We start from the raw sequence: 15941 nt of genomic DNA on the forward strand, positions 1-15941 counted from the left end.
GGCAAAAAATATTAAAAATCAGATATGAAAATGTTAGTACAGTACATATTTTAGTCCAATACACAATATACTTAAGAAATCTCCTAAAATTAACTTTTATTTATATAATTTGTATTCCCCTTTCATTGTTAAATGTTATTCCAAAGCAGATTGCATATGAGTGTTTTATTTAAACATGCATTTTTTTTCTATATTTAAACTATTGGTTGATGCAAAAACATGGAACTTGTAACTCATATGAAGCCATTCTATGAAACTGTCAGAGTAGAAATACTCATATGAATCAGGAGTGGGTTTCTCCAGTTCGGATTGGATCACCCGAACTGGTAGCAACCCACTGGTGACATCATGATGGCATTACAGATCTGGTTCTGTTGGTGCCAGTCCTTGGGCACCGCCATGTTTTAAAAAATATATATTCTGAATTTTTGTACTATTTGGAAGTTTTTAAATTTAATTTCATTTATTTAATTTTTTCCTAGTAATACATGTAAAATATGTAGAATTAAATTAATTAAATAATTAATTAAAGATATTAATTTTAAATATCTTAAGGCTAAAGTTCAAGTTATTGTGAATGTTCTTGAATATTAAATGAAGGAGCATTCTTCTTAGTTAAATATAATAATTTTTGAAAACAATGAAGAATAACTATTAATGACAAACCAATGTGAAAATTAAACACAACCCAATCTCAAAAAGACCAAAGTGGACAAGTACAAATTAGCAAAAATTACTATGGTGGCTTTCCAGGATATAATTCAGATATATTTTCAGACAACTTTGCAATTGGTAAGAAATAATACTGATAATTAAAATGAATTTACAAACTTAGATTTTTTTAAAAATCTCTAAACAGTTCCAACTCTATGTGCTGTTTTAAGCATTAAAAAGTGCAATAAAATGTGACAGAAATATAAAATTTCTGGATTTTTCTAATCTAAATCAACATTATTTCTTATTACAAAATGATTTTGCTGAAATTCTAGCTAGTGCACTTAGATGTTTTTGGCTGTGTGTGTGAAGAAGTTGTAAAAAGGCCATCGCTCTGGTATAATTTCAAAGCAAGGTATTATATAATCTGATCCTGCTGCATCCAATTTGTATAAGATTAAGAAAGAAAAATTTTCCCCACTTCATTTTCGTAGTACGCTACGATGAAGATGATCAGGCAAACCTATTTCATACAAATTATCTGTCCAAGCCCAGGCTGTTTTAATGCATAAAAGAATTTTATCAATCTCTTAGATAAGGTTACTCAAGTAACATGAAACTTTGGAAGAATACAAATAAATATTATTTTTTTCTTGTAAATATACCGGTATATGGATTTTTAGCAATAACATTTTCTTTTTCATCTTTAAACAAGTGAAAATGAATTGAAAGGTTAAATGCAGAAGCATGGATACAAAGAATTTTAAAAATGGGAATACAGTAAAGAAAATTTCTTTCAGTGTAACTGAATTTAATGTAGCTAATTTGAAAATAAAATCAAATATAATTGTCATGAAAGTAAAAAACAAACCATCTTGCTAAATGCTTACAGTCAAAAATCGTGAAAACAATTGTGGCACTTTTTTTTCCTGTTCTGCATGGAATGTTTATTTAAATGCTGATTTCCCTTTTTTTTCCATAAAATAACTCTAAAATTGCCTCATTGAACCTATATCATTAAATATGGATAACAATATCTTGGAATCTAGGTGATGTTCATATCTGTGAATCATATTTCACAGATAATTAATTTCTTTATTTTCAAGAATGCACTATTTTGTTTTTCACCTCTTAGTTTACAGCACAAGACCCCTGTCCAACCCCAAAACAACACTATGTTTGTCCAAAGACCAAAATGAAACGTATTTCCCAAACTGAAATTATGTAGAGTTCTATTGTTTCTTTACCTCAAGCCATGTAATTAATGTAATTTACTATAACTGGAAAATTATAGATGACTTAGAACTTTAAAAATACATTTAAATCTATCAAAAATAGTTGTAGTTTAAAATATTTGTCTTCACATTATTAAAGCTACTGTTAAATTATATTTTTATAAATGCTAAGTACAAATAGATAAAAAGTAATAAATCATGGTATAAAAAGAAAGAAATACTTTCTTGGGAGAATGTATTTGCAATTTAACTGATCATATAAAAGCATAAACTAAAAAAGTTTATATATTTTTATGTGCTATGGTTTCACCATTCATTGCATTACATTCCAGAATATTTCACAAGTTCTGGGCAAAATGTCCTTGTTTGTGAAACATAACGATCATAACTTTTACACTGAAGTCACTCTCATAACCACCTCCTCAGAACTGTTGTCATCTGATGAATCCTCTGGAGGTCTCATTCGACTGAAGAGTTGTAATAAAACATAGCCACATTGAAATCTTGGTGAAGTTAACTGTGTTGAATGAACCAAATTTCTGTTTCTCAATGCATTTAGTGGTAGCCACAAAGTCCTAGCTGTGGAAGATTCTCCTCGAGTGCTCTCTTCTATGTCAGTTGCTTTGTCATAATTTTGTACATCCCAGTACAAATTGACAGCCCTCCAACGCTTAAATACTCTACAAACTGATGCGCCTTCATGTACAATAAGTCCTGAAATCAAAGGAAACAAATTATTGGAGCCCTTAGTCTTGTACAATAAAATTGAAATGTTGGCTTAAATCAAAGCAAAAAGACATGAACTATAGATAGCTGATTCCCACATATTCATTGTATAAACGTTTATATCCAGATATATCTTTTGTATAGCTTACAGTATGGATTATTGATAAACAGAAGAAAGATAATGCTTTTATTTAAGCATTTAGAAATTTGCCTAAACTAGGACCTATTATTAATTTTAATAAGTACCATTTACGCATGATAAATCTGCAGAGCAAAAAAACAGCATCAAACAACTACAGGAAGCAAACAAATAGTAAGCAGCAGAATGGTCAGGAAGTTTCCTTATGTATACAGCAAGGTTCAGACACTTTGGGAACAAGAGACATCACAAGTTCAGCAAATACAGAATTAATTACTTTGTCTGAGAAAATGTCATCTTGGAGGGGGGGAATCAAAATATAGCTGTCCAGTGTTGTTTCAGTGTTTAAAGGGACCTAGGACTAGAAGCTCCTAGTCTCCACTCAAACAAAACTAGTTGTTTGAAATGAATTTTAGTCACTGAATTACTTGAAAAAGCATCCTACTTCACAGTAAGACATTTTCTCCCACTATATGGTATTTCTATTTTTCTATTCTCTGCTACTCAAATGAGAAATGCAAGCATTATTCGATTTTGTGCCTCTTTCTTTCCTTCAGAAACTGAGTTAATGTAAGCATGAAAGTCTCTCAGAGATAGAACTTCCTCATCTTACACTTGCGAGATTCCTAATTCTCACCTAGTTGTGCTTCTTTTATGAGAAGCTATTTCCCTTCTGTTGTGGTTAGCTCTGGCCCAGCTGCTGCCCCAAGGACTGTGGATGTGGGGGAGACATCCACATGCCGCAGGCCTGTTTTGCCCCCGGTGGAATCTGCTGATGAAGGCTCCTCTGACCAAGAAGACATGAGTGACAGGGAGGAGGAGAGTGTGGCAGACAGCTCAGAAGGAGATCAATTATCTCTCTCCTCCTTGGATTCAGAACAAGAGTTAATGATGCAGCCACGCATGCGGAGAGCGATGCATAGGCAGCAACAGCTGAGAGATTATTATCAAAGAAAATGAGGCCACCTGTGGTTGGGTGGGGCTGTGGTAATTAGTGAGGCTGCTATAATGAGCAACGTGTGGGTTTGGCCATTGTGGAGGATTATCTGATCATTGTGTTTCGTGCCTGTTTTGCTGACTTCGACCTAGGTGTGTTGCTTTTTCCCTGCTTTGAAACTAAACCAGAGCAAAGGGTGTTTCACTTTGTGAAAGAAGAAGGACTGTGAATTGCCTCACAGCTGCAAGCTAAGTATCTCAGAACTGATAAGGGACTTGTACCAATTACCAGTTTGTTCGGAGACGAGTGCTCTTTGCTATACAAAAAGAGGGCTTAGTTTAAGTGAATTTTCATTATAAAGAACATTGTTTTGAATTTTCAAACATGTGTGTGTGTGTGAAATTTGTATCTGACTTTTCGGGAGGATTCTGCCAGAGAGCTCAACAGAACACCTTCCCAATATATATCTTTACTAGTTATGTTTGTTTAGAGGAAAATGGTTTGTCAAGCTGAGAGAATGCGCATCTAAAGCACGCCAAAAGAGGAGACCTTCTAATCCCTTCCCAGATACTGCACACATCAATAATAGAAATGAAAATTAAAAATCTGTCCTACTGCATAATCTTCTTGTCCTTTAATCAGCATTGTTAGCGGATGAAAGTGGCTGCCATGACCAGACTGGGAAGGAATATCAAGAACAAATGTGTAGTTGTATGAATGTAGCTGGTATTTTGTAAGATTAATTTGAGCGGTTATCTTGAAGGCGGCTTTGAAGTGTGGGCTTAGATTTCTAGTCTGAGCATAAAACAGTAGATGATTCATAGAAAGTCAAACTTGTTACCAGCTATGGAAAAAAAGTACCATTTTGTTTCTTCTGGTCTGTATAGACATTGTAGTCTTGTTAGGCCATTCTTGTTCTATCCAGCATATCTAATCCAGTGTAATAACTGAGGAAATAATAATTCTATCGGGGGGGGGGGGGGGACAAATGAAAACCTGGAGTGTTGCTGTGTAGAAGTTTGATGATATATGGCAACAGGTCTACTGAAAATTAATGTAAGTACATATATTGCTCCAAAGTGCCATTGACATTCTGCTTAACTATGTAGACATCTTGGGAATTTTAAACATTATCTTGAATATGTTGTGCCTGAAATTTCCAAGAAATTAAGAGCTTTTGTTTATGGTTGTATTCTGGGAGGCCATGTGAACATTCAATCAACAGATATGGTTAACTTACAAATTAGCCTACGAACCCCTCAGAATCCAAATGAAATGCAAAGATTGCCCCCAACAATCTGGGTTCTCATTTTACTGACCTTAATGGAAGGCTGAATCAACCTTGAATCCTATCAGGATCAAACTGCAGGCTATGGTCACAGTTAGTGCAATATTGCATTCTAACCACTGCACTACCATGGCTCCTAGTATACCATAACAGTCATAAGCTAGCAAACAGTGTTTACCGGTTTATATAGCAACATATTATGCAAAGCAATAGTGAGATTCAATTTTTTTTACTAACAGGTTTGTGGACGTGGCTTGGTGGTCATGTGACTGGGTAGGTGTCACATGGTGGGAAGCGAAAATGGTCCAACAAGACTTCCCTGGAGCCTCCTGGGAAACAAAAATGAGCATAGGAAGCCTCCCTGAAGCCTCCTGGCAATGAAAATGGGCCACGGGGGGCATCTCCCATGCCGCCCCTCCCCCTATACCCCCTGCACCACTGTTTTGGGCCTAGGAGGCCTCCTGCACTTGCCTGGAAGCCAAAATGGAGCGTGTGGGGACTCCTAGAAGGAGCGGAACAGGAAGAGGTGGTGGTAGCCAGCAATTCAATTACCAGTTCGTCTGAACCAGCCAGAACTGGTTGAATCCCACCCACTGATGCAAAGGTATATAATACAGCTTTACACATTTTCCAGATTCCGTACAAACTATTTGTATTACCTTTGCAAAAAAAATTATATACAATGCAACAGACTTGGAAGCTGGACTTATTTGTATCTCTCTCCTGTAATAAGTTATCGAGTAACAGTAAAGTCTACTGGTTTCTCTTTGTGAAATACTGTATCTTGTCCTCAGCCTAGAAAGCATGCTGGTCAAGGGTTGCTGGAAATATTTCAGTATTCCCATCAAATTTTCCAGATAGATTTATTCAAAATTCGCATATTGGATGCTTAGGGGATGAAAATAGTTAAGCCCTAATCTGGTTCAATTAATTTTTCATAGCTTTGGTGACTATGGCAAAGAGACAGTCAGATCTTTAGAACTTTATCCTGCTATTTAACCCCTCCATCTGTGCTTTAGTGGCTAAAAAAACCCTGCGCTCTTTTAAGTGCCACTATTTCGGAATTAAAACAGCATAAGATGGCAACTAAGGGTTAGACTTTATGTGTTTCTTCACTGCCATCTAGTGATCTTTCTTTATCTTTCTAAGTCAGTACTTGTATTTGCTCTGCTATAACAGTGCAAGAAGCATAACTAGAAAATTTGTAGTGAAAAAGCAACAGTAAATATTTGCAGCAAAGATAGTACATAAATTCTTAGTCAAGATCTAATCACATAAGGAATATTGTTTTGTTTGTAAAACAGAGCATTAGACAATGATTGCACCAATATTCTGACAGATATCAAGTTATGTGGACTGGACGTTGGTTCTTCACTGACATGTCCTTTTTCATGCCGATCAACGGGGGAGTCCAGCATGGGTCACTCTACTCTAGCTCTATGATTGGATTGAATTACAGAAGACATGCCTTCCTGGTAACAGTCTCCAGTTGACAATTAAGTTGAAGTGAATCAAGTAGAACTGTACTCATACTAAAGAGAACTCTTGGACCATAAAACAATAAATAACAACAAAACAATTACCACCCAGAAAAGATACTAGACCACTCCCCTGTCAATCCTCATCAGAAAGGACATGTCAGGTAAGAACCAATGTCCATTCTCCATGCTCTGATCAATGGGGGAGTCCAGGATGGAACATACCAAACAATCATAAGGCTGTCATAAGGGCAGGAAAGGGCAGGTCTGGTTTGGAACGACTGCCTCCTTTAAAACCTGTTGGAGGATCCTCCTGCCAAAAGCAGTCTCAACCGAGCCATAAACATCTAGACAATAATGTCTGATAAGTGGAGAAGAGGACGACCAGGTTGTCACCTGGCAAATCTTCTCCAACGACGCCTGAGAAGCCCAAGCAGCAGTAATCTAACTCCTAGTTGAGTGGTCATAATGTCCCTAGGCACTAGGAGTGACTGAAGCTCATAGGCCTTGGCTATACAGGCCATCAGCCACTGACCCACCATGGAAGGTGTTACCTTTTGGGCTAGAGTTGATGGCAAGAATGAGACGAGCAGGGATTCCTGCTTCTGGAAAGAAGATGTCCTAAAGATGTAGATGTGGAGAGCCCACCTCATATCCAGGATGTGCCACTTATGCTCCAAGAGATGACTTGGCCTTGAGCAGAAATCTGGTAAGATCAACTCCTGAGTTTGGTAAAACCAGTTCATTTTGGAAAGAAAGGCAGGATCCAGCCGCAGAATGAAAAACACAGAGATCCCTACAGATCGACAGAGCAACTCTAAACTCCATCCAGCCAACATGATAGCCACCAGGAATTTTACCTTGAACAAGAGGAATCAAAGGCTGGCTTCCCTCATTGGCTCAAGGGGAGGAATTGTGAGTATCTCCAAGACTTTGGATAGATGGGTACTGGTGAACTACTGGTGGTCTAAGGTTAGAGGCCATTCTGAGGAAAGAATGGACCCTGGGGTGGCTAGTAAGGAAACCCAGTGGGAGGATCCTCAGGACAAATCTGTCACCACCTGTCAGCTCAATGTGTTTAAAACAGGATTTAAAAGTCCCTTAAATGCTTGGATCATTCTTCTCCCTATCAGAAAACTGTCTCTCTTCCAGCAGCTCGCCTTCCGAGAGAGAATGTTGGCTAACTCTCGAACAAGCTGGGGACCCATGATCCTGATAATCCCCTCTGCAATGCCCTCCTTGATAGCTGAGGATATCCAGTGCCTCATGAAGGGAAGCATATCCTGTTCTTGCCCAGACAGGGCCAGCGGCAGTCGGGGGTAAAGGAGAGGCCCTGTGGACTTGGGGAGCAATAGTCTAGTCTGGGACTGTGTTGAAAGCAGAGTGAGGAAGGCACTGAAGCTCTAAATTCCCCTGAGCCACAGAGTGAAGGCCTAAGTGGGGGGGGGCAGTCAGGATCTGCAGCTGAATGAGCCTGCGACTCATGCTCAGGGGAACAGCATGCTAAGGGGCAGCCATTGTCCTGCTGGCTAAACAGCTCTGCCTGGCAGAGGAGTCACCTATTCTGAAAAAAATTCCTTCTCCAAAATGTTTTGTCTCTGCTGGTCTGCCTTTTCCTCCTTCCTTGATGAGGCTGGTGTGTTTGTTTGTTTGTTTGTTTGTTTGTTTGTTTGTTTGTTTGTTTCTTTATTTATGTATGTATGTATGTATGTATGTATGTATGTATGTATGTATGTATGTATTTATTCATTCATTCATTCATTCATTCATTTATTTATTTATTTATTGGATTTGTATGCCGCCCCTCTCCGTGGACTCGGGCCGGCTAACAACAGTGGTAAAAACAGCATGTAACAATCCAATACTAAAACAGCTAAAAATCCTTGTTATAAAACCAATCATACATACAAACATACCATGCATAAATTGTAGAAGCCTAGGGGGAAAGAATATCTCAGTTCCCCCATGCCTGACGGCAGAGGTGGGTTTTAAGGAGCTTACGAAAGGCAAGGAGGGTGGGGGCTATTCTAATCTCTGGGGAGTTGGTTCCAGAGGGCCAGGGCCGCCACAGAGAAGGCTCTTCCCCTGGGTCCCGCCAAACGACATTGTTTAGTTGACAGGACCCGGAGAAGGCCCACTCTGTGGGACCTAACTGGTCGCTGGGATTCGTGATTGAAGATTTAGCCCTGATTTTGGCAGCAGCAGACAACCCAGCAGCCCTGGACCTGGCTTAGACTCTACTAATATCTTCAGATAAGGGGGGGGGGGGACTATGCACCCCTTTGAGACTTTCCAGAGCCAGATCTGTCCTGCTCCATTGAGAGGTAGCCAGGAGGTACAGAGCCTGATAACTAAGGACAAACCAGGTGGGAAGGTTGGCAGGCCTAAGCACTACTAGGGATAAACCTTGCCAGCAATCAACTCAACCAGGTGGGAAGCTGGATTGAGGACACTCTTTGACCTCACCACAAAGGGAGACAGACTGATACGTTCACAACTGCCACAACAACTGGAGAAGCGAGAGTGGTGTAGTACAACCAGAACTCTCTCTTCGACTAGGCCTGGTCAGGAGCTGCAGAGAGAGGGGGGAAAACAAACTGAGCATAAATACAGGCCAGCTTTAGTGTGAATGCTGTTGCTTGCAGTTCCCTTTAAACCCAGAACTAAGGGGCAGGATTACTCGATGCCCCATTGTTTAGAGCCCTCTTAAATACTGGCCTGTCTCAAAATGGCATCCTCCTTCCAAGATGGCCACCCAACATGGCTAAGCTACTCAGAGATCAAGGCTACGATCCTCCAAGGAGGAGAGTCTGCTCCAGCTGAATAGATTCCTTTTGGCTCCTATCAGCCTCCATGGAGAGCTCTTCAGGGGGAAACCCCACATGTGGATGCCTCCAGCAGTAGCTGTAAACTACAGGCTGCTCAATATCTGCTGGCCTTTGAGGTCCAGAGCGGAAGGAAAGGCTAGCCCCTCCAAACTGATCCCTCCTGCTGGGTTGGTTAACAAGCAGGGCTGCTCAACACAGAATTACAGTAGTCCCTCACCTATCGCTGGTGTTACGTTCCAGACCTGACCCCGATAGGTGAAATCTGCGATGAGGAATTTATCGACTGATAGTACAGTACTTATTTAAGTATTTATATTGTAATTGTTTGGTAAGTTTTAAGTGTTTATAAACCCTTCCCACACAGTATTTATTTTAGATACAGTATTTAAATACAGTATTTACAATTTTAGATTTTTTTTTTTTTTTAAAAACCTGCCGATCGAGTTCGGCGGGCTGTTTAAATCTGCCGATCAGCTTCCTCAGAAACCCGCGATGAAGTGAAGCCGCAGTAGGTGAAGCGTGGTATAGCGAGGGACTACTGTACCAGCTAGCTAAGTCAGGCTGCTCACTAGCTGGTGGACCAGCAGAGGGCACTGCGAGGCTTGCAGAACCCTCGGTGCAAAACAGCTATCTTTTTTTACTGTTCCCTTTGCAAGAATTGAGCTGGGATCAAAGGAGAGAAAAAGAAAGTGGCTACCCCCTCTCCTAGAGTTCTATTTCCAGGGGAAAATAAACAAACTATAGTAACTCCAAACCAGGAGCTGGAAACCTCACGTCTAAGAACTTCGGCTGAGTTGGATAACTGGAGACAGTTACCAAAGAGATGTGTCTTCAACCCAGCCATCAAGCTAGAAGATTAGAGTGACCCATCCTGGACTCCCCAATTGATCAGAGCATGGAGAAGATCAAAGTAAAAGGGCATCTCAAGAAATAACATAGTTTCAGTTAGACTTCTAGAAATATTATGTCAGCATCTTATGAGCCCTTTATCCCAGAAACTCCCACTCTCTGCTGAAATACAGTCAGTATGGTTTCAGTAGAATTGAGATTATAAAGCAATTATAGACTTACAGAAGCACAACTCACTGAGAATAACATCTTATTTCTGTGTAGACAATGTACTCTTCCCAGAAATCTGGTATTTCACTTTTTTCCTCTCAACTTTAATGAGGTAGTGATCTCTTAGAGATCTCTGTGGCTCTGTCCTTTCTTTGGAAACTTAGTTCAAGGTTGCAAAACTGGCAGCAGTAGAAAATGATTTTAGTAAGATTAAGGCATACTTGGGCTTCAGAATCCAGACCACAAGTTTATACCATTACATACATGGGATTTTTTAATGACTTTACTGCCATCTAGATTTGTTTTAATCTTAATATGGAGTACTAAGGCTACAAACTAGACCATAAATCTTCAGGAGTAATCTCATTAGGAATTGTCTCCCAAGCAAGTTAAAATTCTACATAAAGAGACAACCATCATTTTTTTAAAAAAAACAAAAACCCTAAATAAACAGGAACTTCCACATCAATGGAAATCAAGACATAATAGTATTTAAAATATTTTCATTATTTTCAGACAAAAAATAATGGTATCAGAAAACTTATGGAAAGGAATTTCCATTACTAGAAACACTTAGATAACCACTAGCATCTCAGGTAGTGAGAAAACAAAGCATTACTTCATTTCATTGGGTGGATTCATCCTTACAGAAACCGATAAAGTACAGGTGGGAAAACAACTTGTATTCTAGAAGAGCCCTTGGCTTAGCAGAATGCCTAGCAGTTTTCTCTCTAGTCAAATAATTGGTAGGGAACTATTATTTTCCCTTTGCTCTTAGAAATAGAAAAGGGGTGTTGGTCTTACCTGATACACCTCTTATCATCACGTGGAGCTAGCATTCAGAATGGGCTGTCCTCATCCACGCCGAATGAGGACCAAGTCTATTACTTTCTGTCCTCCTAGGACCCAGCTTTGATGAGACCGAAGAAGCAAACTCAATGTGGTTACAAACTGAACACAGTCAACAATATGTAGGTCTCCTTTCCTGGCAGAATTTTCCTCCTATCCTTGATCAGTGTTGGGTCCAGAGCATTGCCAAACAGGGTCTGACCCCTGAATGGGGCAGTGACAAGTGCCACTTGTCACTGCCCCAGTGTATCCTCCTCATGACCAATAAAGCTGCTTGTTCTACCCCAGCATCGAGCCCAAGAAATATGCAAATACAAACTGTTCTAAACACAAGTTGTTTACTACTATTAAAACTACTAATGCTTTCTTAGCAGTTGTGTCTGTTTAAAGTTCATGAAATCATAAATGTCCTTTCAGTGTGCCAGCTATTAATTAATGTCTTAACAACTGGCCAAAGCAAAACAAGCAGTCCAACAAATTAGTCTATCAGATATCCTTCACTTGAATCTATGAAGGTTGGCAGAAAGCCCGGAGGTCATGGGCAGCAGGATAAATGCCATTTGAAATCTAAGTCTAAGTGCATGACCAATTAGCCTGCAGCTCTACTCATGAGGAGACCTCCTTTTGTATAGCCATTCATTGCCTTTTAACAGCTCTGTGTGCCCTAGCATCAAGAAGAGGCTCCTCCTTTTCTCCTGAGACATTCATGTGAGCCTCAGGAGGTGCAGAGTGCCCTGGTTGACTTTCAGCCTCCGACACTGAGTCCTCTCTGACCTCTTCGCTATTGGACTCGAGTGCCAGGTTCACAGGCCGATGATACCATGTCACAACCTGCTCTCAGTCCTCAGGATCCGTGACTAGATGTGTGAGACACGGATGGGCCACAACACTGCTATTTCATTGGAAGCGAAATGGGAAGCATGAAGGATGGCATCCACCGCAAATTGGGTGGCTGCGAAGACCTTATTAAGGTTTGTTGTGCCCTCATGTTGCATGATGGAATGTGTTCCTGGATGAATCACAGCTAGATCAGTGAGGAGTGAGCAAAGAAGGAAGCTGATGAAGATGCTTTCAACACCCTGGTGTTCCTTGATAAAAGCCTGCTGTGTTCTCTTGTCTTCAGGCCACAGCAGCTCCTCTAATTTGCCCAACATGGTGGTCAGAGAATGCAGGGCCACCACTGGAGTGTCCACCGGAGGGACAGTGAGAAGGGAAGTTAGTTCTGGACCCACATTAAAATGCTTATAGTCAAGTGAAGACGGCATAGGCCCTGAAGCCAGGGCTGGCCATTGGTGCTGGCCATTGTCCAGAAATAATTGAAGAGCCAGAACAGTCCACTTCTGGTATGAATTCTATAAACAATGGGTCAAGTTGTTGAGAACCTGAGGTAAAAGTCAGTATTCAGGAAGGTGAAGAAAGGATATCCACATCCATCCAATCTGAGGACCGAGTCAAAGCTGGATCCTAGGAGGGCAGATCCGGCAAATAGTAACAAACTTGGTCCTCGTACTGAGTGGACAAGGACAGCCTATCCTGAATGCTGGCTCCATCCCAGATGGAGAATTGCTTTTCTGTTTGCCATCAAGCATTGATCATGTTGATCAATTGTCCTGTGAAAGTAGATGCATCATTTTCTGCTGCTAATGCTAGAGAAAACAGCTTTCCTGAGGATAATTGCTTGCAGGTAGGGATGAGAGATATACTCTCCACAGACTCACTCAAAATTACTAAAATGAAAAGGAATTATACTTCCATTCACCTTCTCAATATTCCTGTTACAGAAACCCAAGGATCTTATGATTTGGAAAGAAGAATATCATCTCATGGGCAATGAGAGAGGAATATATATGTAGTACATAAAAATGGGGACATATCAATATTAGCCATCTATTCAAATGCAAAATGAGAACTGGGACTGAAATCATACTAAAAATCAATAAATGTTATACTTCTCCTTTTTTTGCTGTGCCTAGTTTGTTTGCTTACAACCACATTTTGAAAAGCTCAGTTTTTAAAGACACTTTAAAAGCATAATGATATACAACATTAATAATATAATTTGAATGTGATTGAATCATGTGTGATTATAGCTCAATTTAATGTTTCTTGTAACAAACATACAAACACATTTCCAGTTCAACACTAGGGCACCCAGAAATTGTTTATTCTTTTTCCTAAATTGGAATCCGGATTAAGATATCTGGTCAAAGATCTATCCATTGTATGCAACCTCTTGTTTCTCATTTAAAATTCTAGTCATAGCCAATCTTATTCAAAGCAAATTGAATACAAAATCATATAATAACTCTTATATACATAAGCTACTCAAGTACTGTTGTCAGTGTGCCTTCTCCACCTCTGGTAATGATAGATTCTGAGGAGGATGAGCCAGGCCCCTCTGGATACCCTGGACCAGTGGGGGTTACCAGCTGATGCAGAGAAAGTGATAGATAAATACACCTGGATGAACCCGAGGAACCACCAGAGGTGGCAGATATGTCAATGGGGGATTGGTCCCAGTCAGAGGATGAAGCAGACAATAGAGTGGATGAGCCACTCTTAGATTCTAGATTCAGGAGGTTACAAAGCAGACAACAACATTTGTAAGGTAATAGGAAGTACCGTATATACTCGAGTATAAGTCGAGTTTTTTAGCCCAAAAAATGGGCTGAAAAACCCGACCTCGACTTATACTCGGGTGACTGACAGGTCACCACAAGAGGGCACAAGCAGCTTAGGGAAAGACAGCCGTCTTTCAGCTTGAAAGAAGCGGCAACTGCCCGGTTAAGAAGGGAGAATCCACCCCCTAGCCAAACGGCTTTTTTACTGTTTAGCGCAGCGTTCGAGCGCTAAACAGGAAAAAAGATGTTTGGCTAGGGGGGGGATTCTCCCTTCTTAACCGGGCAGTTGCCGCTTCTTTCTGTTTAGTGCAGCGTTCGAGCGCTAAACAGCAAAAAAGCGCCAACTGCCCGGTTAAGAAGGGAGAATCCAGAGTCCTGTTGGAGTTGGGCGGCAAGGAAAGAGGGAGGGAGAGAGGGAAGGAAGGAAGGAGTTAGGAAAGAAGGAAGACAGAAAGAAAGAAAAAAAGATGGTAGAAAGGAAGAGAGACAAAGAAAGATGGTAGGAAGGAAAAAAGACAAAAAAGGAAAGGGAGGGAGGGAAGGGACTGAAGAAGGAAAGAAGATAGGCAGACAGAAAAAGAAAGGGGGGAAGAAGGAAGAAAGGAAGGAGAGAGAGACAGAAAGAAAGAAAGAAAGAAAGACAGACCTATGACCACAATTGAGCCCAAAATTGTGGTTGTTAAACAAAAGCGTTGTTCAGTGAGAATCACCACATTTTACTCAATCCATGGCATTTCCTAGCTCTAACAGTGATGTGCAAGCTAGGGAAGTACTGGTACATCTGAAGGTACCATATGTGTAATGTTCTAGTTATGGTTAAATGTGTGGCAGAAAGTGGACTCTGGGTTTGTTTTTCCTATTACAGTAAGTGAGGTTGAATGTACCGTATACAGTATACCGGTAATTTTACAAGAGCTCCCTCCCTCTCTCTCTCTCTCTCTGTAAATATACCGTACATATACAGTTTATATAGTAAACAATGTACGGTATATTTTTGTGTGCCTGTGTGTAATATGTATGTATACATATGGCATATATACATAGAATTAAATAGTATATTTTGGATGTTCCGTAATAGTAAATAGAGAGGGAAATTGTATCTCTTTGAGGCAAGGAGAGGCCAAATATCCTAAACCTAACCCAAACCAGCAGGAGCAGTGGGGGATTGAGGTAAGTACAGTACTTGCAATTTTTTTGCCTATACTGCCTTGGGGTACATATACCTGTTTACCCTCTTTTAAACTTACAGAGCTAGTTTACTGGTTTTCTTTGAAATAAATATTCTAAAACATTTACCCTACTGATGCCTCAATTGATGTAATTTTATTGGTTTCCATTTTAATAAGTTACCAGTAGCCGCTGCATTTTCCATCCTCGACTTATACACGGGTCAATAAATTTACCCCAATTTTTGTGGCAAAAGTAGGGGCCTCGACTTATAGTCGGAGCGACTTATACTTGAGTATATACGGTAATTTGTAGTTTTAACTCTAGGGGTTGCTGAGGATTATGGGTAATTCTGGGTGGAGTATCAACATTGATTTCAAGGACGCTTTGTTAGATCTGAGGTTCTAGAAAAAGTTCCCCAAAAATACATATTTTCTGCTTTGCAAAAGTCCCCTGCTAGAAGCTGCCTGCCTCAGGGACTTATGGTGTGGTGAGCTGATTTATATACCCTGTGACTCATTGCCTGCTTTATCTTGCTTGAATGCCAATTAGCCCTGGAAACTTATCTGAGAACTTCACAGCAGAGAAATCTATTTCATGAACTTTTCAAAGACTGAATCCTGGTCTAAATGTTGCTTTTTCAAATAAACAGTGTAATTCAAAGCTTAATTCGTGGGTTTTAGCCACTTGTTTCAATCTGAAAAGCCTGGGATAGAACAAGTACTTTGTTCAGTATTGATTCTACATAGTATTTATTTAGGACTTCCTAACTGTTTAAAATCCAACAGAAAAGACATTGCTGAAAGAGATTTATTAGAAAAAAGTAAATATCTATTTATGTTTTCATCAATAACTTCAAATAGTTGTTAAATAATATGATCGACCAGATGAATCTATGGGACTCCATGGCCTTTAGCTGCTTCTAAGCATATCCTTCAAAAGATAAACCAGAAGGAAGAA

The 15941-nt window shown here is 39.9% G+C and overlaps 1 protein-coding gene across 1 annotated transcript in view; it reads right to left on the reverse strand.

Moving 5' to 3' along the window:
* Positions 1–2280: 2280 nt before the first annotated feature.
* MARCHF11 (membrane associated ring-CH-type finger 11) overlaps positions 2281–15941 on the reverse strand; it is a 42197-nt gene continuing 28536 nt past the window's right edge. The window contains exon 4 of the mRNA XM_070749083.1: positions 2281–2603. Within this exon, the coding sequence (XP_070605184.1) occupies positions 2281–2603 (323 nt within the window). The remainder of the gene's footprint in view (positions 2604–15941) is intronic.

The sequence above is a fragment of the Erythrolamprus reginae genome, chromosome 3 (genome assembly GCF_031021105.1).
Source record: "Erythrolamprus reginae isolate rEryReg1 chromosome 3, rEryReg1.hap1, whole genome shotgun sequence".
Lineage (NCBI taxonomy): Eukaryota > Metazoa > Chordata > Lepidosauria > Squamata > Dipsadidae > Erythrolamprus > Erythrolamprus reginae.